The sequence below is a fragment of the Lissotriton vulgaris genome, chromosome 7, assembly GCF_964263255.1.
Source record: "Lissotriton vulgaris chromosome 7, aLisVul1.2, whole genome shotgun sequence".
NCBI classification, from domain to species: Eukaryota; Metazoa; Chordata; class Amphibia; order Caudata; family Salamandridae; genus Lissotriton; species Lissotriton vulgaris.
The window spans coordinates 1,513,852,272-1,513,875,660 of NC_141695.1; the positions used below are offsets into that span (position 1 = coordinate 1,513,852,272).

General features: G+C 49.2%; 1 protein-coding gene across 1 annotated transcript in view; it reads left to right on the top strand.

Moving 5' to 3' along the window:
* Nucleotides 1-13,077: 13,077 nt before the first annotated feature.
* CHMP4B (charged multivesicular body protein 4B) overlaps nucleotides 13,078-23,389 on the top strand; it is a 275,190-nt gene continuing 264,878 nt past the window's right edge. Inside the window, exon 1 of the mRNA XM_086932384.1 lies at nucleotides 13,078-13,648. Within this exon, the coding sequence (XP_086788510.1) occupies nucleotides 13,465-13,648 (184 nt within the window). The 5' untranslated portion in view covers nucleotides 13,078-13,464. The remainder of the gene's footprint in view (nucleotides 13,649-23,389) is intronic.

The window sequence follows — 23,389 nt, forward strand, 5'->3', positions numbered from 1 at the left end:
CCCGGGTGCTGGCTCCAGACCCTGCTGGGCATCTGGGAATTCCCGGACGCATCTTCAAAAGGATCAAAGGGCCAACCGATGGACCTTTCCAACGACCAGCCCCCAGGGCATGAGACCTCCGCCTGCAAGGGTCCGGACATCAAAGAACCACTGGACTATATCAAGGTCCGCCCAACAACTAGCCGGCAGTTGTATCCTGGACAAGAGAGCCCTGCTGATCTGATTGCGGCTTAACCCTTGGGAAAACGGAAACATCGAACTCTTAGAGCCCTGCTGACGCTGTCGTGGCTCATTCTCGTAAAGACAGAACTGGAACATCGGAGCCCTGCTGACGCTGTTGCGGCTCATCCTCGTAAAGACGGAACTAGAACATCGGAGCCCTGCTGACCTTGTTGCGGCTCGATCTTGAACACTAAAGACCTTCATGGAACACCCTGAGCCCCGCTGACGTGGTTGCGGCTCCTCAAGAACTAACCTCCGGATCGAGCCCTGCTGACCTCGTCGCGGCTCGAGGAGTACTCTGGTCCGGCTGGACCATCGACGCTACCAACACGACCTAGTTCGTCCTGAATTGAGTGAAGCTGCCAGTACGATCATCACCTTTTCATATCCCCCGGCTCGAGGATTGAGAGCTGTGCGCAGGGTACGCTTCGTGCTGGCCTAAAGATTGAGACTGTCCCGCTTCCCTCTTCCCGAATCCCTGAGACTTTACGATCCCTCGATCGCTTGTAAATACGAATGCTGATTCCTTTTACTGTTGATAAAGAACTTTCTTATTGAAATCCACAGTGTGGTGTCCGTTCGTAAGTGTGGTGTAAGCTCAGTGTGTACGATCCTAGACTCGAAGTCCTCCCAGGTGAGGACCTCACGTTAAGACTCTGCATTATTTGTCTGAGAGGTGGGTCACGGAGTGGTCGGGAGAGCATAACCTGGCCCTCGGGGATCGCCCCTTCCAACATTGGTGGCAAGCAACGGGATAAGAGCCTACGTCTAGGGATCGTACAGTGAAACGACTGACACACTACCTGAACGAAGAACAACCATGAGTCTCACCGGAACAAGCGAGAAGCCCACATTCCAAAAGGACCTTTTGGAGGATTATACCCACCGAGAACTGAAGCAATTCTGCAAAGACTTCCACATCGCTACAACTGGTTTAAGCACCAAAGAAGATTACCAAAAAGCCCTGACTGCCTAGGTAGAGGCCGGGGCCCTCCTCCCCCCACCAAAAGGAGACTGCGGAGAGGAAGGGTCACAGACCGAAACCCGCGGCCAAGAAAGCGAGAGAACCGACTCCCAGACACGGAGTCTCAGCGCGGAGAGAGGTCTGTCAACGGAGGAGATGACAGACAGAGAACGCACCCGAATCCACGAGCTAGAGATAGCACGTCTGAAAATGGAAGGAGAACTCAAGTTGGCCGAAAAAAGACTGGCTGTAGAACAATTACGGTTGCAAGGAGAACTAGAAGAGAAGAAGCTACAGAGGGAGCATGAAGGAAAGAAACTCCAGCTCGAACATGAGCGCAGCTTGAAAGAACTGGATCTCAAAGCAAGAAGCGAAGACACCCGACCCCCGGGGAACAGAGAAACCCCTTCCCCGGTAAAGGCCAAAGTACACATACTCAAGGACGGCGTGAAAGAGTATTACAAGGGGGACGACATCCAGCAATAGATCAAAGCCTACGAGGTCGCCATGACCTCCCACTGAGTGCCCGAAAAGGATTGGGGGGCCAGATTGTGGGGCCGCTTCCTCAGTGAGGGAAGAGACACCATGCTGGACTTACCCTCCACAGTCATGAACTCCTACACCCATATGAAAGACGCCCTACTATCCCGTTATGGGCTCACCCCAGAGATGTATCGGCAGCGGTTCCGAGACTGCAAAAAAATCCCCGGCACCACATGGGTAGAATATGTGAATTTCTACAGCCGGGCCTTGGAAGGGTGGATCAAGGGCAGCAAGTTGACCACTTTTGAAGGACTAATCGACCTCATCGCCTACGAACACTTATCCACAAACTGCTTTGTGGAACTGAGACAGCACCTTCTGGACAGCAAATTGGCAGACCCCCGGAAGCTGGCTGTCGAGGCAGATCGCTGGGTGAGCACCAGAGTCCCACTGGGGCCCGTGGGAGACTACGGCCGACAAAAGCAAGGATCTTCCCGCCAGAGGGGAGGAGGAGGTCAGGGGAGACAGCGGGGGTCCCTGGCCAGGCCCCAACACAGCCCCCCTGGAACCAGTCCGGAAACTCTCCTCCCGGAGCTAGAGCAGGGTTCCCCCCAGCTAGACAAGGACCCCGAATCAGCACAGCCTGCTACAGATGTCAGCAAACAGGGCATTATGCCAATGACCCCCAGTGTCCCCTGCTCAGGAAACCTGCGGCTGCGAGTCCCCCAGTGCGCCAGCTAGCCACAGTGGCCCTGGAAGAGGAAGAGATAGAGGACACAGAGGGGTGGGAACCGGCAGCCATGTCCTTAGTCTCCCTTGGGGATAGGGAAATGGTCCCGGGAGCCCCCCTGCCAGACAACACTGAGAAGTACAGACAGCAGGTGACCGTCAACCGGCACCGCATCGGGGCCCTCCGAGACACAGGGGCCAGCATCACCGCAGTACGGTGTCACCTAGCCACAGAAGACCAAATTATACCCCACGCCTCCTGTTGGGTAATCTCAACCGACAATTCCGTCCGCACCTGCCGAATAGCTCAGGTCCCGTTCGCCTGGGAGGGAGTCTCCGTGGACTTACGAGTAGCGGTCCGCACCGACATGCCCGTGGACTGTCTACTGGGTAACGACCTGGAGAGCTCCCCGTGGAAGCAGGTGGAGAGAAGGACTCACCTCGAGATGGTGGGCCTGCCCGAATGGGCCTGCGTGAGCACCCGATCCATGACCGCCCGAGTGTCCACCCCCGGGGGAGTGGAACCCGAGACCCCTCGCCCGGTCTCTGAAGACCCGGAGGGCAGCGAATGAAGGGATGTCCCCGAGCTCCCCCCGGTGAAGGCAGTGACCCCGACGCAGGTCCCCTAGGCCCTGTCGTTGAAAGGCCCCAAACTTGGACGACCTCCCTGAGTTAGCCCAGTGGCGCCAGGAAGGAGGACCCTCGCGAGAGGAGTTTTGCCTGGAACAGACCTCCTGTACTTCTCTTGTCGGGCCGCGGCAGCAGGCCGCTGCCCAGGCTGCCGGTGACCAGTCCGGCTCCCACCTTGTCTATTGGAAAAATGGCCTCTTATACAGTGAACAGAAGTCCGCCGAACTAGGGCCAGCCCGGGTGCTGGTGGTACCCCTACGTTTCCGCTGCTTCCTCCTGAACCTGGCCCATGATGTGCCCCTGGCGGGACACCTGGGACAGGACAAAACCTACCACTGCCTGGTCACTCACTTTTACTGGCCCCGCATGTGCAACGATGTGGAGAACCACTGCAAGTCCTGCCCCACGTGTCAGGCCAGCGGGAAGAGCGGAGGGAAGCGCAAGGCTCCCCTCCAATCCTTCCCCGTTGTCAGTACACCCTTTGAACGGGTGGGGATAGACATCGTGGGGCCCCTGGACCCCCGGACCTCCTTAGGCCACCGGTTCATCCTCGTCCTGGTGGATCATGCTACCCGGTACCCCGAGGCCATTCCCCTCCGAACGGTGACGGCCCCCGTAGTGGGGCGGGCCCTCATGGGGATCTTCTCCCGGGTGGGATTCCCACGAGAAGTTGTGAGCGACCAAAGAACGAACTTCATCTCCAAGTACATGAGGTCCCTATGGCAACAGTGTGGGGTGACGTACAAGTTCACCACCCCATACCACCCCCAAGGTAACGGCCTGGTTGAACGATTCAACCGTACCCTCAAGGGAATGATTATGGGTCTCGAGGAGCCCCTGAGGCGCAAGTGGGACGTCCTCCTACCCTGCCTCCTGTTCGCCTACTGAGAAGTCCCCCAGAAATCCTTGGGGTTTAGCCCCTTTGAGCTGCTCTATGGGCTCCCCGTCCGGGGGGCCCTCAGCCTGGTCAAGGAAGGTTGGGAAGCGGCGCTCCAGGATCCACCCCCAGATGTGTTCCGTTACATCCTGGCCCTCCGAAACCAAACACGGACGTTCCGGGAGCTGGCCGAGGCAAACCTCGAGGCAAGTCAAGAAGAAATGAAACGTTGGTATGACCAGAATGCCACTCTGGTCGAGTTTCAGCCCGGCCAGCAGGTCTGGGTGATGGCCCCAGTAGAACCTTGTGCCCTGCAGGACAAGTGGACAGGGCCCTTCAAGGTGGTGGAATGCAAGAGCCAAGTGACCTACCTCATAGATGTGCAGTCCCCCAGGAACCCCTTGAGGGTCCTCCATGTGAACCGCCTCAAACCCCACTTCGTGCGGTCCGAGTGGAGTTTGCTCCTCGCCACCGACGACGGAGCAGAAGAGGACACGTAGCTTCTCCCCGATCTCCTGTGTGCGAAGGAAAAAGATGGCTCCGTAGAGGGAGTGAGTCTCTCCTCCTCCCTCACCCCCGAGCAGCGCGAGGACTGTCGCCAGTTACTGGGGCAGTTCCCTGACCTTTTCTCTCTCGTCCCCGGCATCACCAGTTGGTGCGTCCATGATGTGGACACCGGGGACAGCCCTCCGGTACGGCACAGAGCCTACCGCGTCCCCGACAGAGTCCGGGCCTGCATCGAGGCCGATGTCTCCAATATGCAGGCCCTGGGAGTGGTCGAGGCCTCTGACAGCCCATGGGCCAGCCCCGTGGTCCTGGTTCCAAAGGCGGCCGCCCCTGCGCTGTTCCCGAGCTGAGGTTCTGCGTGGACTACCGCGGGCTCAACGCAGTCACCAGGACCGACGCTCACCCCATTTAACGAGCAGATGAGCTCATTGACCGCCTATGGTCTGCTCGCTATCTCAGCACCTTCGACTTGACCTGTGGATACTGGCAAATCGCCCTCACAGAAGGGGCCAGAGAGAGATCCGCCTTCTCCACCCCGGATGGCCACTACCACTTCAGGGTGATGCCCTTCGGAATGAAAAATGCCCCGGCACCTTCCAGAGGCTGGTTAAACAGGTACTGGCTGGATTGGAGGAATTCTGCGCCGCGTATCTAGATGATATCGCGGTATTCAGCTCCCACTGGACCGAACACCTCCACCACCTCTGGGAGGTGCTGATGGCCCTGCAGCGAGCGGGTCTCACCATCAAAGCCAGTAAATGTCAGATCGGCCAAGGGTCCGTAGTCTACCTGGGGCACCAGGTCGGGAGCGGCCTAGTGGCACCCCTCCAGCCCAAGGTTGATACAATCGTGGCCTGGGAGGCCCCCACAACCCAGACGGAAGTGCGGGTGTTCCTAGGGCTCCTGGGGTACTACCGGAGATTCATAAAAGGGTACGGCAGCATCGTAGTCCCCTCACAGAATTGACCTCCAAGAAGCAGCCGAAGAGAGTTATATGGACCCCCGCCTGCCAAGAGGAGTTTGAAGCATTGAAAGACGCCATGTGTACTGCCCCCATACTACAGGCCCCCGACTACTCCCGAGAGTTCGTGGTCCAAACGGACGCGTCCGAGCATGGCATCGGAGCGGTCCTGTCCCAGATGAACGAAAAAGGCCTAGACCAGCCAGTGGCATTCATTAGCCGGAGGTTACTCCCTTGAGATCAAAGGTGGAGCACCATCGAGCAGGAGGCCTTCGCGATGGTTTGGGCCCTGAAGAAGCTGAGGCCCTACCTGTTCAGTACTCACTTCCGGGTCCAAACCGACCACCGACCACTGTTCCCACTAACATGCGCGCCTGGGCGGCCGCGCACCGGTGTCTCTGTGAGCGCGCAGAGTAATACTTGAAGCGCGCACTTGCAGCTGAGGACCTTTCGCGCCGACGCTTTTAAAATGCGTGCGGCGCAAAAAACGGTCATTTCCTCTGTATTTGTTGGCAGCAGAGACCACCCAAAGTTTGTCCTAAGTGGCTCCTGATGCCTTTCTTTTGTTAAAAGGGCACGGATGTGAGGCAGATTATGTGCCTTTTTGGAAGTAATCATGTTAATCGCAGCGCCTATGTGCGCTGAAATTAACATGAATACTTTCACAAAGGGGCGCACAATCTGCCCCGCAGCTGTGCCCTATTAACAAATGAATGGCAGCAAGACTACAAGCATGACGTGCGTTCAGGTGTTTCTGAAAGCACACCTCTGCTTCTAAAATTGCTGCCTTTCTTTTGATAATAGAGAGGGCACGCAATCTACCCGCTCTATTAACAAAAGAAATGCAGCAAGTCTACAAGCAGACGTGTGCTTTCAGAAACACCTGAACGCACGTCATGCTTGTAGCCTTCAGAGACGTTTTAAGGGATGGCCAAAGTGGGCTATGGCCTGGGGCCCCAGCCTTTCAGGCATATCCTAATTCTATTCCTGTAGATCATTTAAAATGCAGAAGATCCTCTTGCATCGGATTAGGGTAAATATTAATTTTCAAATATTCGAATCTTTTTCTGCATATGAAAAATAATTCTATAATGACATTTTTTCTCCCCCACCATTTATAAATGGGGGTGCTACAATCACTTTACCCACACTTTCTGAAACACATTGGGCTTAAACCTTGAATAATAAGTGAATGGACGCCCAGGAAAGTAATTCAAAATGTTTGGGAATACCCACAAAATAAAAGCTTTGTTGTGTTTATACTGTTTGTGTTGCCTTTTGTGATGTCTATTGGATCTCATTTTGGGACCGGTGTTAGAAATATTCCCTTTATTGGTTAATGACGTATCACTGCCTACTAAATGTTTGCTCAGATGTAAAAACGTATCCTGACAAAAATGCCTCCTCAAAATGGGGCCACTATTGCCAAAATAAGACCAGCTCTAATTGCTCAAAAAAGGATCAAACTCATAACTAACTGATATATACTTTAGTGTTGCCTTTTGTTATGTCTATTGTATCTAATTTTGGTACCGGTGTTAGAAATATTCCCTTTATTGGTTAATGATGTATCACTCACAACTAACCGGCACAGTTTGAAGTATGATTTGAGGTGGTAACTAAATGACCAGGTAATGTATCTACCTGTCGTTTCTATCCCAAAGGTATCTGGGACTTTGTACTACTTGTTTTCCTTGTATATTGTATCTACCTATTTTTACCCCACTGTTACCCTCCCCTTCTAAATATTTTGTATACCACCCTTCAATCTTGTAAAGCGCTCTGATACCCTCACAGTTCTGGTTTGTGTCTATAAAATTTTCAAATAAATAGCTGGCAAGGTTTCAGATTGCTATGTGTAACATATGGATAATTTCAGTGTACGTTTGAGTGACATTTCAAGGACTATGAGTGATACTACTTATGTGTGGCATTTTGGTGGTTTCAGTGTGCATTCTACTGCCAAACGAGTGACACTTTGTTACAAGTAAATCAAAGCAGTAACTAGTATTTTGTGCGTTACTGTGTATTTGAGATTAATATTAGTGAACTGCTGATGTGTTACAATCTGTAATCCGACACCAGTTACTTCTGACATTTTAAGCTATGATGACATGAGATTGACATTTTCATGCCCTTGCCTGTAATTTGGCACCACTTAATATTAAAATCTTATGTTGAGATGAAGGAGCTGTTTTCTGGCCTAATTTAACACCATCTAGTATCTACGATGAGATGAAATATCGTTTTGAGGTCTTTTCTTGTTATTTGACACCAATGAGTGCTGCCATCAAGATGAAAGGAGGTGAGATAGCCGTTTTCAGATCTAGTAATTTCAAGTGACCTAGTGCTGTAAACCTAAGGCAGCAGCCTTATCTCGTGCTATGATTGCTCCTACCTAAATGAGTTTGACATATTTGATATGCTTACCTAAAAGTAGACATCAAACTAAAATTGCCTTATCTCTACCTTCACCATACTTTTGACAACATTCTGATGTGTTATATCCCTGAACGAACTACACCTCCCACTCCTGTGGATGGGACATGCCTGAACCCTGCATAAAGGAATTCCATGACGACAAGCCTATTCCAGAGCCACAAACTCACAGCCACTCTGTGGTTCCTAAAACCTATGATTAGTTAGGTACTGAGCAATCCATGATTTTCACAAGCCAGTGAGTGGAGAGTAATGGAGTGTGATAAATGTGTTACAAAAATCCACTACAGCCATTGTTCTTTGGCAGGGGTGTGGTTTGCACAGATTCAGTGGCTTCCTCGATCCTGAATGTAAACTGCTCTGGATGATCAGAGTTGTCTGATTGATTCATGAATGGAGATTTCGTCTTGCTGGTAGAGGGTAGTATGGAAGTTGCTGGTAGAAAGTTAAAACGGCTCTGAATATATTGACTCATGTCTTCAGGCTAAATCTCTCGTGAACTGAAATCTAATGGTGCCCAGTGAGTGACTGGCTGGCCTGGCTCTTCCTTAGCCATTCTTGTTTGTTTCACATATTGGAGTGAGTTGTCCTCTTTTTATTAATAATGGAGATTGGCTGAGAAAAGCAGAGTGAGGGATCTAATACATAAATCAACACTTTATGCCAATTATCTTTTCTTTACAAGGCTGTTTAGCTCATCTGTGCGCATAAAGAACAATTTGCAAACCAGCCGTGACCTCACTCCCAAAGGAAACTTCTGACCTAAATTACAGTGCCTCATTCCCTTTTCGAAGATAAAATGAGGGTCAAGGAACCAACTACACAAGTTTTCTATCTAAGACCGTGTGATTTTGAAGGCCAACTTCATCATTCACCACTCAAATTACTTTCATATTTCACTATACTGATTCACCACTAATCCTTTATGGGTTCCGGAGTTGAGTGCTACTCGCCAAAGAAATGCTTTAACATCCCATCAGGGGTAACAAGCGCTATATAAATAAGACCCATCATGTGGCGCTGTATGTGTGCAAATGCACCGTCTTTTCACTTTTTAAGCAAACGATTGGAGTGATTTTTGCACAGATATTTGTTGCTGCACCCACAGGCGCAGTCTGGTTCTTGGCAAACATAGCTTGGCTGCAGCGCACAGAGACCTTACACTGCCGCACACAGAGGGAAAAAATTAGAGGGAACATTGCCACCGACCCCTCAGGTGGCTAATGCAAATGAGAGGGGAGAACCCCAAACTGTTGCGATGGTCCATCTCCCTCCAGGGGATGGATTTCACTGTTGAGCACCGGCCTGGTGCTGACCACGCCAACGCAGATGGCCTGTCCCGGTTCTTCCGCCTCAGTGAAGAGAACCCCCAAGGGGATAGGTAGTTCTCTCCGCCTTTCAGCTGGGGGGGACGCGTGTTGGACATGGCCTCGTGGCGTGGTTCCCCCCGTTCCTCAGCACCCTGTTAGCCTAGCTCTGCACCTAGAAACCCCTGGTCGTCCCGTTCCCTGTCCGCCCCGCTCCCTACACGACCCCACCAACCGACGACCAGCCCTGCATTCCACCATCCCCCTTCCCGGTACCGGGCGCCCAGAACCTGCATCACCCCACAGGGCCCCGGCCGCCATTTTCCCTTCCCGAGGTTCCTGACTCCTTGGGCCTTGCCTGACCCCGGCCCCAGCGAAACTTAGGCTCCAGACGCGCCATACCCGGCTGGAGGGTAAAGTGCTCCCTGAGTGAGATAAGACAGGGAGTTTTGATTGCACCTCCGGCCTCCCCCGGAGACTGGTTTCCCTCACACCTCTGGCCTTCCCCTGTGGGCCGGTTTCAATCGCACCTCTGGCATCCCCGAGTGCTGGCTCCAGACCCTGCTGGGCATCTGGGAATTCCCGGACGCATCTTCAAAAGGATCAAAGGGCCAACCGATGGACCTTTCCAACGACCAGCCCCCAGGGCATGAGACCTCCGCCTGCAAGGGTCCGGACATCAAAGAACCACTGGACTATATCAAGGTCCGCCCAACAACTAGCCGGCAGTTGTATCCTGGACAAGAGAGCCCTGCTGATCTGATCGCGGCTTAACCCTTGGGAAAACTGAAACTTCGAACTCTTAGAGCCCTGCTGACGCTGTCGTGGCTCATCCTCGTAAAGACGGAACTGGAACATCGAAGCCCTGCTGACGCTGTTGCGGCTCATCCTCGTAAAGACGGAACTAGAACATCGGAGCCCTGCTGACCTTGTTGCGGCTCGATCTTGAACACTAAAGACCTTCGTGGAACACCCTGAGCCCCGCTGACGTGGTTGCGGCTCCTCAAGAACTAACCTCCGGATCGAGCCCTGCTGACCTCGTCGCGGCACGAGGAGTACTCTGGTCCGGCTGGACCATCGACGCTACCAACACAACCTAGTTCGTCCCGAAGTGAGTGAAGCTGCCAGTACTATTATCACCTTTTCGTATCCCCCGGCTCGGGGATTGAGAGCTGAGCGCAGGGTACGCTTCGTGCTGACCTAAAGATTGAGACTGTCCGCTTCCCACTTCCCGAATCCCTGAGACTTCACGATCCCTTGATCGCTTGTACATACAAATGCTGATTCCTTTTACTGTTGATAAAGAACTTGCTTATTGAAATCCACGGTCTGGTGTCCGTTCGTAAGTGTGGTGTGAGCTCAGTGTGTACGATCCGGTGAGGACCTCACGTTAAGACTCAGCATTATTGGTGGGAGAGGTGGGTCACGGAGTGGTCGGGAGAGCATAACCTGGCCCTCGGGGATCGCCCCTTCCAACACTTTCTTTCCCCCACTTCGACCACTGCTTTCAATAGGCATGCTTTTAGTATAGTGCTCAGAACACTCGCTTCTCCCACGTATATGTTGCGCTTTGCTCCTACACTTTCCAGCCTACCAAGCTGTTGCACTTGTCCTTGAGGCAAGACAGCGGCCGCAGAACAGCCCCCTCGAAGTAGGAACTCTCAGCATGTTAACCTTCTGTATCCCGGCCCATCCATACACACTTCTGTGCCACGGACCTTCCATACACATCTCCATGTCACGCCCCCTTATGCACACCGCCGTGTCACGTCATATTCCTGCCCACGGAGCCGTCACCGAGGACAATGTATTTTGATGAAGGAAGAAGCCCCACGGTTCCCTCAGTATACCGCCCCTCGGTATACACCTCCACAGTATACCACCGCCCAGCTCCTTGCCACTGGCCCCGCCCCCTTCAGTCACGCAGGTGGTGGCAGCGCCTCGTCTGCCGGTACCTCGGGCTTTGAGCAGCACTCCGCCGCCCCTGCCTGCTGCAGCCATGCATGTAGGGGCAGCAGCCCCCCCCTCTGCTTTCTGCTCTTACCATCACTCCCTATCACCTGTCAGCTGCAGCAGTGCATGAAGGGAAATAAGCCCCCTGCCCCACTTTCTGCCCTCAGCACCTCCCTATCACCTGTCAGCTAAAGCAGTGCATGCAGGGAAATAAGCCCCGGTCCTGCTTTCTGCCTCAGCACCAGTCGCTATAACCTGTCAGCTGCAGCAATGCATGCAGGGAAATAAGCCCCCTGCCATGCTTTCTGCCCTTACCACCACTCCCTATTACCTGTCAGGTGCAGCAATGCTTGCAGGAACATAAGCCCCCTGTCCTGCTTTCGGCCTTTACCACAACTCCTTATCACCTGTCAGCTGCAGCAATGCATGCATGGAAATAAGCCCCCTGCCCTGCTTTCTGCCCTCAGCACCACTCCCTATAACCTGTCTGCTGCAGCAATGCATGCAGGGAAATAAACTCCCTGCCATGCTTTCTGCCCTCAGCACCACTCCCTATAACCTGTCAGCTGCAGTAATGCATGCAGGGAAATAAGCTCCCTGCCTTGCTTTTTTGCCCTCATCAGCACTCCCTACAACTTGTCAGCTGAAGCAATGCATGCAGGGACATAAGCCCCCCTGCCTTGCTTTTTGCCCCCAACACCACTCCCTATCACCCGTCAGCTACAGCAATGCATGCAGGGAATCAATCCTCCTGCCCTGCTTTCTTCCCTCAGCACCACTCCCTATCACCTGTTAGCTGCAGCAATGCACACAGGGAAACAATCCTCCTGCCCTGCTTTCTGCCCTCAACACCACTCCCTATCACTTGTCTGCTACAGGCACGCATTACCAAGGGGGTACGTCATGTTCCCCTCTCTCCGTGTGAAAAGATTTGAATTGTGCACAGGATGCAGTCGTGTAAGGAGTTGGTTGTGCTGCATAGAAATAAAATGCAAAGAACACATACATTCCAGGTTATTATTCACATTACGGAAGGAAGGGTGGGCCTGGGAGTAGTGGGGCTTTTTTTAAGTCTCTGTCGGCATCGTGACGCAGGGTGTTTACCTCAGCACCCAGTGATGGACCCCCGGGCGCACGGTAGCAAATGAGCTGTCAGCGTCTCGACTGTGCCCCGGATGCTTCTTCACAAGTAAGTTTTAAACTACATTGGCTCTTGGAATTATGCTCTGGGGCTTTGTGTATGTATGTGGGGCTCTGTGTGTGTGGCTCTGTGTGTGTGGCTGTGTGTGTGTGTGTGGCTCTGTTGTGTGTGTGTGGGTGTGGGTGTGGGTGTTTGTGGCTCTGTGTGTGGCTCTGTGTGTGTGTGTGTAAATGCAATAGGTCCCGCATTTGCGAGAGATTAAGCTATTGGCATTGTAAATGACAATGCCATTTATTTATCTGTTTTCAAAACCAACACATAAATAAAAAAAAATGTAATTTACAATGCCAATAGCTCTAACTTTTGCAAAGGCGAGACCGTTGCATTGTAAATGCTTGTTGGGGTATTTTCATGTAATCCACTGACTGTTTTCTCAGAATGCAAGCAGGAAGTACAGGGACCACGCTAGCAAAACAAATGTCGTCGTAGCGCATGCTCGCTATGCGTCACGGCATCAGACGGCCATCTTAGATGTACACTTGGAACATTGAGAAGAATGTGCAGCGGTCTATGCGTAACCTTCTGTGCACCGGAGATAATCGATGTCCATGCAGTTATGCAGTTGCATTACAGAAGGCGAGTTGAGGCCGGGCACCAACAAATATTGTGGCACCAAGCGCCACTATTTAAAAAAAAAAAAGTACATCATCAAATTTGCTGTGCTGTCCTAATTTTGTTACGATGGCTCGAGACACGTTCGTATAAATTGAGCGGTGGCCATTTTAAGATCAGGCAATGTTTCCTGTCAATCTTTCTATGGACTGGAGAAACGAATATGTTCTGCTTGGCTGTTTAGGGTCAGCTACGGGCATGCGCAGATTACCGAAGCCTTTAGCAGTGACGGCAAGCTGCGAAGTCAGTTCTTCGGTTTATATGCCTGGCGCTCCTTAGACGTCAGAGACCTGTACGAGAATTGCATCTTTTGGTTGTGGTGGAGACAGAAGCTAGAGGAGGGGCAATAGGCGGCCCCGGAACCTGGGACCGGGCAATCTTGGTGGAGGAGCCTTTCAGGAAGAGGAAATTCGGGACTGAAAGAGATGTTTCAGGAAGGGGTACACAGCTGAGAGAGGTGGTGGGTCCGAACCAGGAGGTTTCACGGGGAGCGGTCCGGTGTTACTAACGTGGTTTCTTCTTAGTGTACCAGATATATTCCGCACATACGGAGCCTCTCCTCCCTGTTCAAGCCTTACCATGTCTGTGTTCGGAAAGCTCTTTGGTACGGCTGGGAAGTCGGGCAAAGGCCCTACCCCACAAGAAGCCATCCAGCGCCTGCGGGATACAGAGGAGATGCTGAGCAAGAAACAAGAGTTTCTGGAGAAGAAGATTGAGCAAGAGCTACAGAGCGCCAAGAAGCACGGCACCAAGAATAAGAGAGGTAAGGGTAGAACATCACACATGCCCGATTCGGAGACCACAACATGCCACAATTAATACAGTTCAATCATTCTTTAACACCAGGCCACAAGTCCCCCAAAAACTGAAAGGGGCACTATCCACGTTTGGCAGTTGGCAGCTGACATCATGGCTCGGTAATTCGCATGTAGCATCACAGGAAGCGACATCAGAACTGTAGCCCTCACACGTTTTTAGAAGGTCTTTCGTGAGAAATTTGGAGCGCATTACAATATTTAGCAAATCAAATTCTGTGTTGGGGTTGTGTCAAAAAAATGACGCAACCCTAATGCAAAATTTGAGCCTCAACATATATATGTATATTTTTTAAAACTCTGCCACAAAGAAATTGGCAACAAGGAGAAACATGGCTGTAAATCTGTTATGCTTAACTGGTTGCAAAATCTTAAATTTAAAATGTTCTGGTGGTGTTAAGGCATCTGCTCCAGAGATCTTTGTGTGCACAGTAAATCTCAGTGAATAATAATAGTAAGAAAATGCTGAAGGTTGACCCGTTTGCTGCAGAGATCTGTGTTTTGTCTAGTCCTAGTTTAGAATCAAAGAAGCATGGACAGTTGACAGGCGGGCAACTAAAGCCAAATTTCGGGGGGGGCTGAAAAAGATTTGGGGGGGCTAATTCTTCCAGCCGTAACCAGAGCGGCCGTAAAAAGGGATGAAAACACAACAAAAGCCTCATTTACAAGTACACAGTCTTTTAAAGACCCGTGAAGTACTTGGGTGTGGCTGCAATTAGACGTCGCCTGCCTGCGAAGCTGTCTCAGCCCGGGCTGACACAAACAACGGGGGGGGGCTGAGCACATCATAACCTGCAGATGATAGATCTTTATTGTCACTGTACATGTATGTGTGATGTAAAGCACTCTGACACCACTCTGCATTGGGATAAGTAGCGCTATAAAAGAAATGAATCAAAATAGTACTATTTAAATTTCGTGCAAATACCGTGACAGACCAACACATCTGACACCCTTAGAGTGCATGCATCGCTCTTATATACAGGGGCTGAACAAAGTAAACAAGCATTTGCAATGCAATAGGTCTCGCATTAGTAAAGTTTGAGCTATTGGTATTGTAAATTACACATTTTTTATTTGTGTTGCTTTTGAAAATAGCAAAATTAATATCTGTCATTTACAATGCCAATAGTTATAACTTTCGCAAATGTGACACCTATAGCATTTATAATGCAATATGTGTTGTATTTACGTGACTTAGATGTATTGATATTACAAATAACAATGGTTTTTACATTTTTGTAATAATTAATACTTAAATAAAAGTTATTGTAATTTATAATGGCAATAGCTTAAACTTTTGTAAATAACTTTTGTGAAGATTATGTTCAGTGTATTTTATTGTGACGAAAATCCAAAAACAGAAGTGAAATATTAACATCTTTTTGTGACATTTCTAATAAAGCTTGAAACATTGAGAGAACATATTTGAACCAGTTGTTGTTGAATGGTTTCACAGCTTGATGCTGTGGTGGCGCTGAGTGATGTTGTGGTGGTGACGAGTGATGCTGTGGCGTTCAGTGATGCTGTGGTAGCACATAGTGATGCTGTGGTGCCCCTGAGTGATGCTGTGGTGGTGCTGAGTGATGCTGTGGTGATGCGATAGATAGAGGGAGGGCGATAGATGGCTAGAGGGAGGGCGATAGATGGCTAGAGGGAGGGCGATAGATGGCTAGAGGGAGGGCGATAGATGGCTAGAGGCAGGGCGATAGATGGCTAGAGGCAGGGCGATAGATGGCTAGAGGCAGGGCGATAGATGGCTAGAGGCAGGGCGATAGATGGCTAGAGGCAGGGCGATAGATGGCTAGAGGCAGGGCGATAGATGGCTAGAGGCAGGGCGATAGATAGATGGAGTGAGGGCGATAGTGTAATTATGTGGCATGTAATTATGTGGCACTGAGTGGTATTTGGAGTGTATGTTGCATTGAGTGCAGTGTAATTATGTGGCACTGAGTGCGTGAGGGTGCAGTGTGCGTGAGGGTGCAGTGTGCATGAGGGTGCAGTGTGTGTGGCCTAAAGTAGTGTGAGGGCACAGTGTGAGTGGCCTAAAGTAGTGTGAGGGCGCAGTGTGTGTGTGGCTTAAAGTAGTGTGAGGGCGCAGTGTGTGTGTGGCTTAAAGTAGTGTGAGGGCGCAGTGTGTGTGTGGCTTAAAGTAGTGTGAGGGCACAGTGTGTGAGTGCGCAGTGTGTGAGTGAGCAGGGTGTTTAGGTAAATTAGACTCTTGTGACACAGAGGGGATTCCTTTGGCAACATGGATAAAATATGACATCGGGATAAGGGCGTCAACTTTAGCAACAAATTAGCTCCATGTACTGTGGTATAAGCATGTAACAAGGCGTGTAACAATTAAGTGGATATGTTAGTAACATTAAAAGTGAAACCCAAACTACCATGAACGTATTAGGTTGCTTAACGTAGAATCTCAGTATAGTAGCAGACCGAGGATGCTGACCAGGGAAATTATACCTTCTAACTGTAGAAGATTTATTAAATGGCAAAAATTTATCCTCGATGAACAAAAAACTAGTGCCCTGGGGAAGATCGTTAGAAAACAGACTGTCAAGCTTTCTGCATTTTGCATGAACGAGTTGGGAGCCTGTCAGGCGGAAGTAATTTATGATGAAACAATTGATATGATGGGCGCTCTCCTCCTTGGTACTCGGGTTCCAAGCCTGCCTAGGAGTAGGAAGCCTGCCTCCAAATGGTATAATCAGGACTGCAGGGAGGCAAAATCTAAATTAATATTTGCCATTAAAACTTGCGATGTTGTTGAGGTTCGCTTAGTTCGACTCCAATATATTATTATTGGAGGCAAAGCGGGCTTGGGAGGACACTCATTGGGATGAGCTGAAGTCGGCTAGCCAGTCCAAGAATGGTGAGCTGTTTTGGGCTCAGATTAGAAGTTCAAATGGCGGCGACATTGATCCAGTACCCAACCATATCACCTATCGGGAATGGTTTGACCACTTTAGGAGTCTGTATGAAGGGGCTGAGGTAACAGGTAAAAGTGGGTCACTCAAACACGACCCATTTCCTATGACAACTACCTCTCCCTCCGTTGACCCTTCAGGGCAAAAAGAAGTTGAGGTTGCCATCAATAAAATTGTATCTGGGAAGGCACCGGGCCAGGATGGCATTCCAGGCGATCTATTCCGTGCGAACATTGAGCAATGGGCCAAGTATTTCTCCCTTTTGATCAATGCCCTTCTCCAGGGTTCTCTGGTTCCGAGCTCTTGGAAAGGGGCTGAAGTGATTCCCATTTACAAGAAGGGATCAAGGAGCGACCCTGCCAACTATCGTCCAATCAGCCTTATTGATGCTGGTCAGAAGGTGGTTGGCAGGGTTCTTCTGGAGAGGATCCTTTGGTGGGCGGAAGAGAACGACATCATCTCCCAATTCCAGGCAGGCTTCAGGGCGTGCACAAGCACTGTCGACCAGGCATTCAGGCTGGTTTTGTTACACTGGAGGATAGTAACCATTGGCAAGGTCGGTCTGTATTTAGCCTTTATTGATTTAAAGACCGCGTTTGACTTGGTTCCCCGAGAGCGCTTGTGGTCTGTTTTGCGGGAGATGGGGTTTCCCTTGCCCATCTTGAATTTGTTGGCCCGTATGCACGATGGAAATTATGCATGTATTTGGTGGGGTACACAGGAGCAGAAGACCGATAAAATCCCGGTAAATAGAGGTGTCCGCCAGGGATGTGTCCTGGCACCGACCCTCTTTTCGTGGTTTGTTAATGGGGTTGTCTCATTTTTATCTGAAATCGACGCTGATGCCCCTACCTTGGCTGGAGTCAAAGTCCCTGCCATGCTTTTTGCAGACGACACGTTACTGGTATCAAAAACACCAGTGGGGCTCCAGAAGCTTTTAGATCGTTTTTGTCTATTTTGCAGTTTGAGGGGCTTGGTAAATAACACAACTAAAACCAAGCTCCTTTATTTTAACCTTAGCAGGAAAGCTAAATCTACGCTTACACTTGACGAGGTCCCCCTAGAGCGTGCAAATTGTTTTGACTATCTAGGGATAAAGATATCCGATCAATTGAAATGGCAACACATATTGATACGTTTTTTAGAGAGCTCATCTCATTACCTAGGGGTACTCCAACTAAGCCACTCCACTGTGATATGGGTCGCCGTTCTATCAAAGACCTAATCACACTGCGCCCGCTTCTCTATTGGGCCCGTTTGTGGCGCACACCGAGCTATCTAGCTATGCAGATGGCCTAAGAGAAGTCATGAACAAGCAGGGGTCCCACAAAATCGTATGGCTTGCTAGGGTAAAAAAGGTTTTATTGGCTATTGGTTTTAATATTGTATGGGAGTCAGGCCTATTGGTGTCAAAAACGGAAATTAAAAGAGCGTATTGGACATGGGTTGATGCCCAAGATTCCAGAGATACCAACTTGGGCAGGTTGACAGACGAGTTCCGCTTACACAAGACAGTATATAGTCTTGAACCCTATCTGGACTTCATTAGGAAACCCAGAGATAGGGCACTTTTCATTCAGTTCAGACTGGGAACTCTTCCGGTTCGTGAACATACATGCAAGTGGAAACCACCCAACCAAACACCTGTTAATTGTCCGTTTTGTACCTATGTACCCGAAACTATCCCACACTTTTTCTTTGTATGTTGCGCTTATAACAAACCTAGGTCGAAATGGTTAAAACCTGTCTGCCGTCAGCTTGAGACCAATAATCACTCTTTCGCCCTTAGAATTTTGTAGACAGATCCTAACACCACCCTAGCTTGTGGGGTGGCCAAATTCCTTTGTTGGGCGTGGGTGATCAGACAGAAAGACTTACGTTAATTCTATAAGGCAACCACTTTTTAACCTTGTCCAAAGCTGTAAATGGTTTAATAGATTTTTATTACTGTTGTATTTTTGTTTAAGTGCTCTTCTTAATGTATGCCTCAAATGAATTGTGATTTTAACTTTAAATGTGCTTTTTAAGATATTTCATATCGAAATAAAGCTTTGTACAACAACTAGAGACCCCCAGTTCTAACAGTCTATATAAACCATACGCAAGTCAATTTTGACAAAAACAAAACAAAGCAGGGATGCATGATCTGGCCCCTCCTCTCAACCCTGACCACGGATACAGGCCCTCCTATTCGGGCAAGGTTACAGTCTCGTACAAGGGCATCATGCATTAAGGAGTCCATTCCAAATGACCGAACCTCTGGCTCCCAACACCCTTGGCAATCTCAATGAGGCCTGACGCTCTATGGGCAGTCCAATGGCTTCTTCAAGACAAGTTCGCATCCCCTCTCTGAATGTGTGGTTTTTGGGGCTATCCCACCACAATATATGCAAAAAGGATCCCCGCTGGCCACACGCTCCCAAGCATGTGTCATCCACAACTCTGCCTCACTCGCACAGGAGTATCCTATTATAGTATATTCTTTTGAGAATCTTAAATTGAATCAGGTGAAACCTTACTGGCACAGCCAACTCTCTGGGAAACTGTAGTCCCTCCTGCCAATCATCATCATCATCCAACTCCTTTACATCCACCTGCCATTTTTTCCTTAAATGTGTTCACTTTCCCTTAAATGTGTTAACTTATTAACAAGACACAGGGGAAGTTATCTATAGATGAGGGACCTTGTTTCGGCCTTCATATGGCTGTCTAATATCTGTCTCTCAAGGGGCTATTTACGCTTTCAGGGCGAACCTCAGCTGTTATTTGAAGAGCTGCAAGGGTGCTATCTCATATTTCTCTCTGAGGTTGGCAAACGGGACCATACTGTTGGCGTTCCACACATCACCCAGTGTGGAGAGGACAATACTGTCCCACTTCCTAAAACCCTGCAGAGATCATTCTTCCCCCTAGCCTTGTACCTACCACTAAAGGAGTTTTTTTTTTGGGGGGGGGGCATTCTGTTATCTCACTTGATTTCCCTCAGTAGGGAACACCAAGCCGAATCCACCACTTCAGTCGCCATAAAGCACATGGAGATAGCCCAGGGCGTCTAGAGCTTTGCGATTGTGCGAGTAAGCTCGGTCTTCTAATACCGCAAATGCCCACTCCTACACAATACTAACTTGAGCGACTACATTATACCTGCGAACATTTGCTAGGGCTATTTCCCCATCATATGTGGTTCTCTGGAGGGTGCGGAGAGCCATATGTAGCAGCCCATTCAGCCAAAGCAGTGCCCTCACATGGTCATTGATTTTCCGAAAGAACACCACCGGCACAGAATCGGGAGGTTGCAAAATGTATGTGAATTTGGGAAGAGCGATCATCTTGAACAGCGCATCTCTACCCAGCAGGAATAGCAGGAGCGGCTTCCAATGGGAGATGTCAGTTTCAAATCTGTGCAAATCTGTGCAGATGGGCGGCCAAGTTATCCATGTCACAAATTTTTAACAATATTTTATGCTAGCCGAGCTAAATTTTCACGCCTTTTAATGTCTAATTACAGCACCCAGTAGCTAAAAGGTGATTGGTTAACTTTGCAAAACGTTTGGCGTGGCATTGCACCTTGTTCATAATGTTTTCGATCCATTTTGGTTAGAAAATTATTTTCTAATATTTGCAAATTTTGCAGCAGACATTTGATTATGTAGCGAGTGCTGTGAATTAGTATTTAGGCAGAAACTGCCACTGCTACATAATCACATTTTTTCCAGTGTCTCAATTTATAGCCTGTGCCATGGGTAGCTGTGAGTTAGTACCTTGGATGTTGCACTTCAGGTGTTAAGGAAGTAGAGCATGACACAAAGTTAGGGTTAGTAAACCATGGTAGGTAAAGCCCTATAGATAAATCCTGCAGGCTGTAGTTGTGGGTGACTAGTGGTGTGAGAGTATTGAAGAGAAGGAAACCTATCAAGCGTTACAGTTGAAATTTTCCTTGCTTCCTACTGGCTAATTCCTGTAGTCGGGATATTAATAAAGTCCACTCAAAGGGGTTACTTATCCCTTTGAGAGACCTTCTTATAAGGAAGCTATTTCCTCATGCAGGTAGAAATAAGAAAGAATGCCCCGGACGATCTTAGTATTCTAAGTAAACGGTGGTCCGTATAAAGAAGCCGGATAGAGATGTGATTAATATAGACTAGAATCAGTGCTTTATTGCTACTGTCCAGCCGGATAGTGAATTTATTAAATGATCAAAGCAAAAAAATAAACTCGCAACAATAAAGTGGGACACAGTCCTGCGTCCTACACAATCACAAAACATGTAGATTTAAACAAAAACATTCAGGCAAGACAAGAACAGCTTGTGTAAAATGCAAATAGTTAGAACAAGCTTAGAGACGACAGCCGTTGCACTTGTTTTATCAAAATAGATTAATGTGCGAGCTGTTTTAGCAAGTCGATGACGTTTTGATCCTTTAACATGATACTAGGATCATCATCAGGACGGTCTAATACAAGCCTGAAAAATTGGTGCCTGTAAAACATTTAAGAAAAAAGAGGCAAGGAAAAGAAATTTTAGATATGAATAGATAAGAGATGTGCAATCCTATTACGCACTTGTGCACATACCGGTGTGTTGTGGCAAACAATCAAGTAGGTGTACAATGAACTAACAAGGTAGAAATGTTAACAGGCCCATTTGGGAATCCAAAAATTGACGTGGGGTTTGATGCGATGAATTTAAGAAAATGGCATTGCGGTGTAGTAGTGCGTGGATAGAGTGATAATATGAGCATGCAACATAATCATTAAAAAATGTGAATAGAAGAGGAAAGGTGATCGGCGGCGGACGGTGGCTGAAAACAGGAGTGCGCATGATGGTTCGTACCTGTAATGCTACCCCGGGGTTGGTGTAGCCAATGCTGATGTCAGATACATTGGTGGCGCAAGGATGGGAGAATTGGGCCGGCACTTACCTATTTGTGAGGCACTGGCGGAATCAGGATGGCGTAATTCCGCGGGTTACTGGGGTTGAGCCTACAGTAGCTCAAGGAAGGTCCTGGGGGAGTGTAACGAGCACTGAATCAGATCATGGCGGTGGGCGTGAAAAGATGCCTGCAAACTCAGCAAGGGGGTCGCTTACCTGAATTGGGCAGCTGGAATGGGTGGAGAGGGGCGAGTTGCCAATGCACACCGCGGTTTCCTCGATTGAAGCTGGGAAGGGAGACAGAGGGATTAGGGAAGTGCTGGTTGCAGGGAGTGACGGGAAACAAGAGAATATAGCGACACGCTTACCTGCAAGGAATGGTGAAGCAGGGACTGTAGTCTTCGGTACCGGTGCATGGAGAGACCTGTGGGAGGGAAGAAGGTTAAGGTTGAAGTGAACCTGAAGTGCCATCGGGGGGCGTCATCATGTGCTTACCGTAGAAAGGATCATGGAAGTTGGTGACTGGGATGCAGGACGCCGACGCCTTGGAAGGCGCTTACTAAATAGCGGTGCCAATGTGATGTGTGTGCTAGCTACGTAGCGTGATGGCAGCCATGTTGGGTGAAGGGGATGGATGCAAGTGAGATAGGAGAAAGCCTACTCCAGAGATACTTGCGCAACAAGGGAAAAGAAGATGGAAAAGAAAGTAAAAACAAGCATTTACAATGCAATGGCTTCGCCTTTGGAAAAGTTTGAGCTATTGGCATTGTAAATGACAAAATTTGTATTTATGTGTTGGTTTTGAAAACAGATAAATAAATGGCATTGTCATTTACATTGCCATTAGCTTAATCTCTTGCAAATGTGAGACCTATTGTACCCTACGGACGAGCTCAGCAGACAGCAATTACTACCACACACACACACCCAGAGCCAGCCACACACACACACACACACACCCGGAGGCAGTCAGCAGGGCCCAGTGCAGCTCTTCCTGGCTATCACCTCCTTTCCCTGCTGGTCTTTCCTCCCCACTGACCTTCTCCTGGTTGGTCACAGCAGCACATATTCTCCAGTGCCAAACGTGGAAAGCTACCGGCAAAGAAGGACCAGTCGCTGACAATAATCTCTTCCAGTTGAGAAGCGAGGACTTCTCAAAGTCCAGGTGAAGCACCAGATACTGGTGCAAAGACACTGATAACTATCCTACTTTGGGTGTGCAAAAGTTAAAAAATCAACTACCAATTCTGAGACACAGAGCCCTCATCGCCAGGCAACAGCCAGTAGTATAAGAAAATGAAGTGATTTTACCACACTCTCCAGTTAACTTTTACAGCAGTGAAAAGGAGGAGCTCTTCACACACCCTGATTTAGATCTAAGACAGGAGTCACACCTTAAACGAACTTGAGTACTGTTAAGCGGATGAATGCAAAAACAAAGCAGATCAGAGAAAAAAGTCACTTAGGACAGGACTGCGGTACTGAGAGGGTCTAGGTTCAGCAGTGCTTCCAGCAAGAGTCGCTACCCAGATTTGGTTTCTAGTGTGGTAGGATCAGTCAGGCTTACTCTTTCCCTGGAACTCCGTATTGCCTCAACTGTAAAATACAGCTAGGTCTGTGGACCTGAGGGAACCTGAATCAAAGTACTGGCTACGCTGCCAAGTGCATACCCCCTGAGATACCCAGAACTAACCTTAGCTCTCTGGCATCTGCATTTCTTTTAGGACGCGCCACAAATCAAAGCACCTCATGATCAGATCATGCCAGGGCTACAGCACGATGAAGCACTCCTGATAATGTTTCAACCAGCTCAGGCACAGGAGTTTATTGGGACCAGACTGTAGGCCAAAGTCTTTGTGAATGCAGATCAGGCAAGTGAGAGGCGA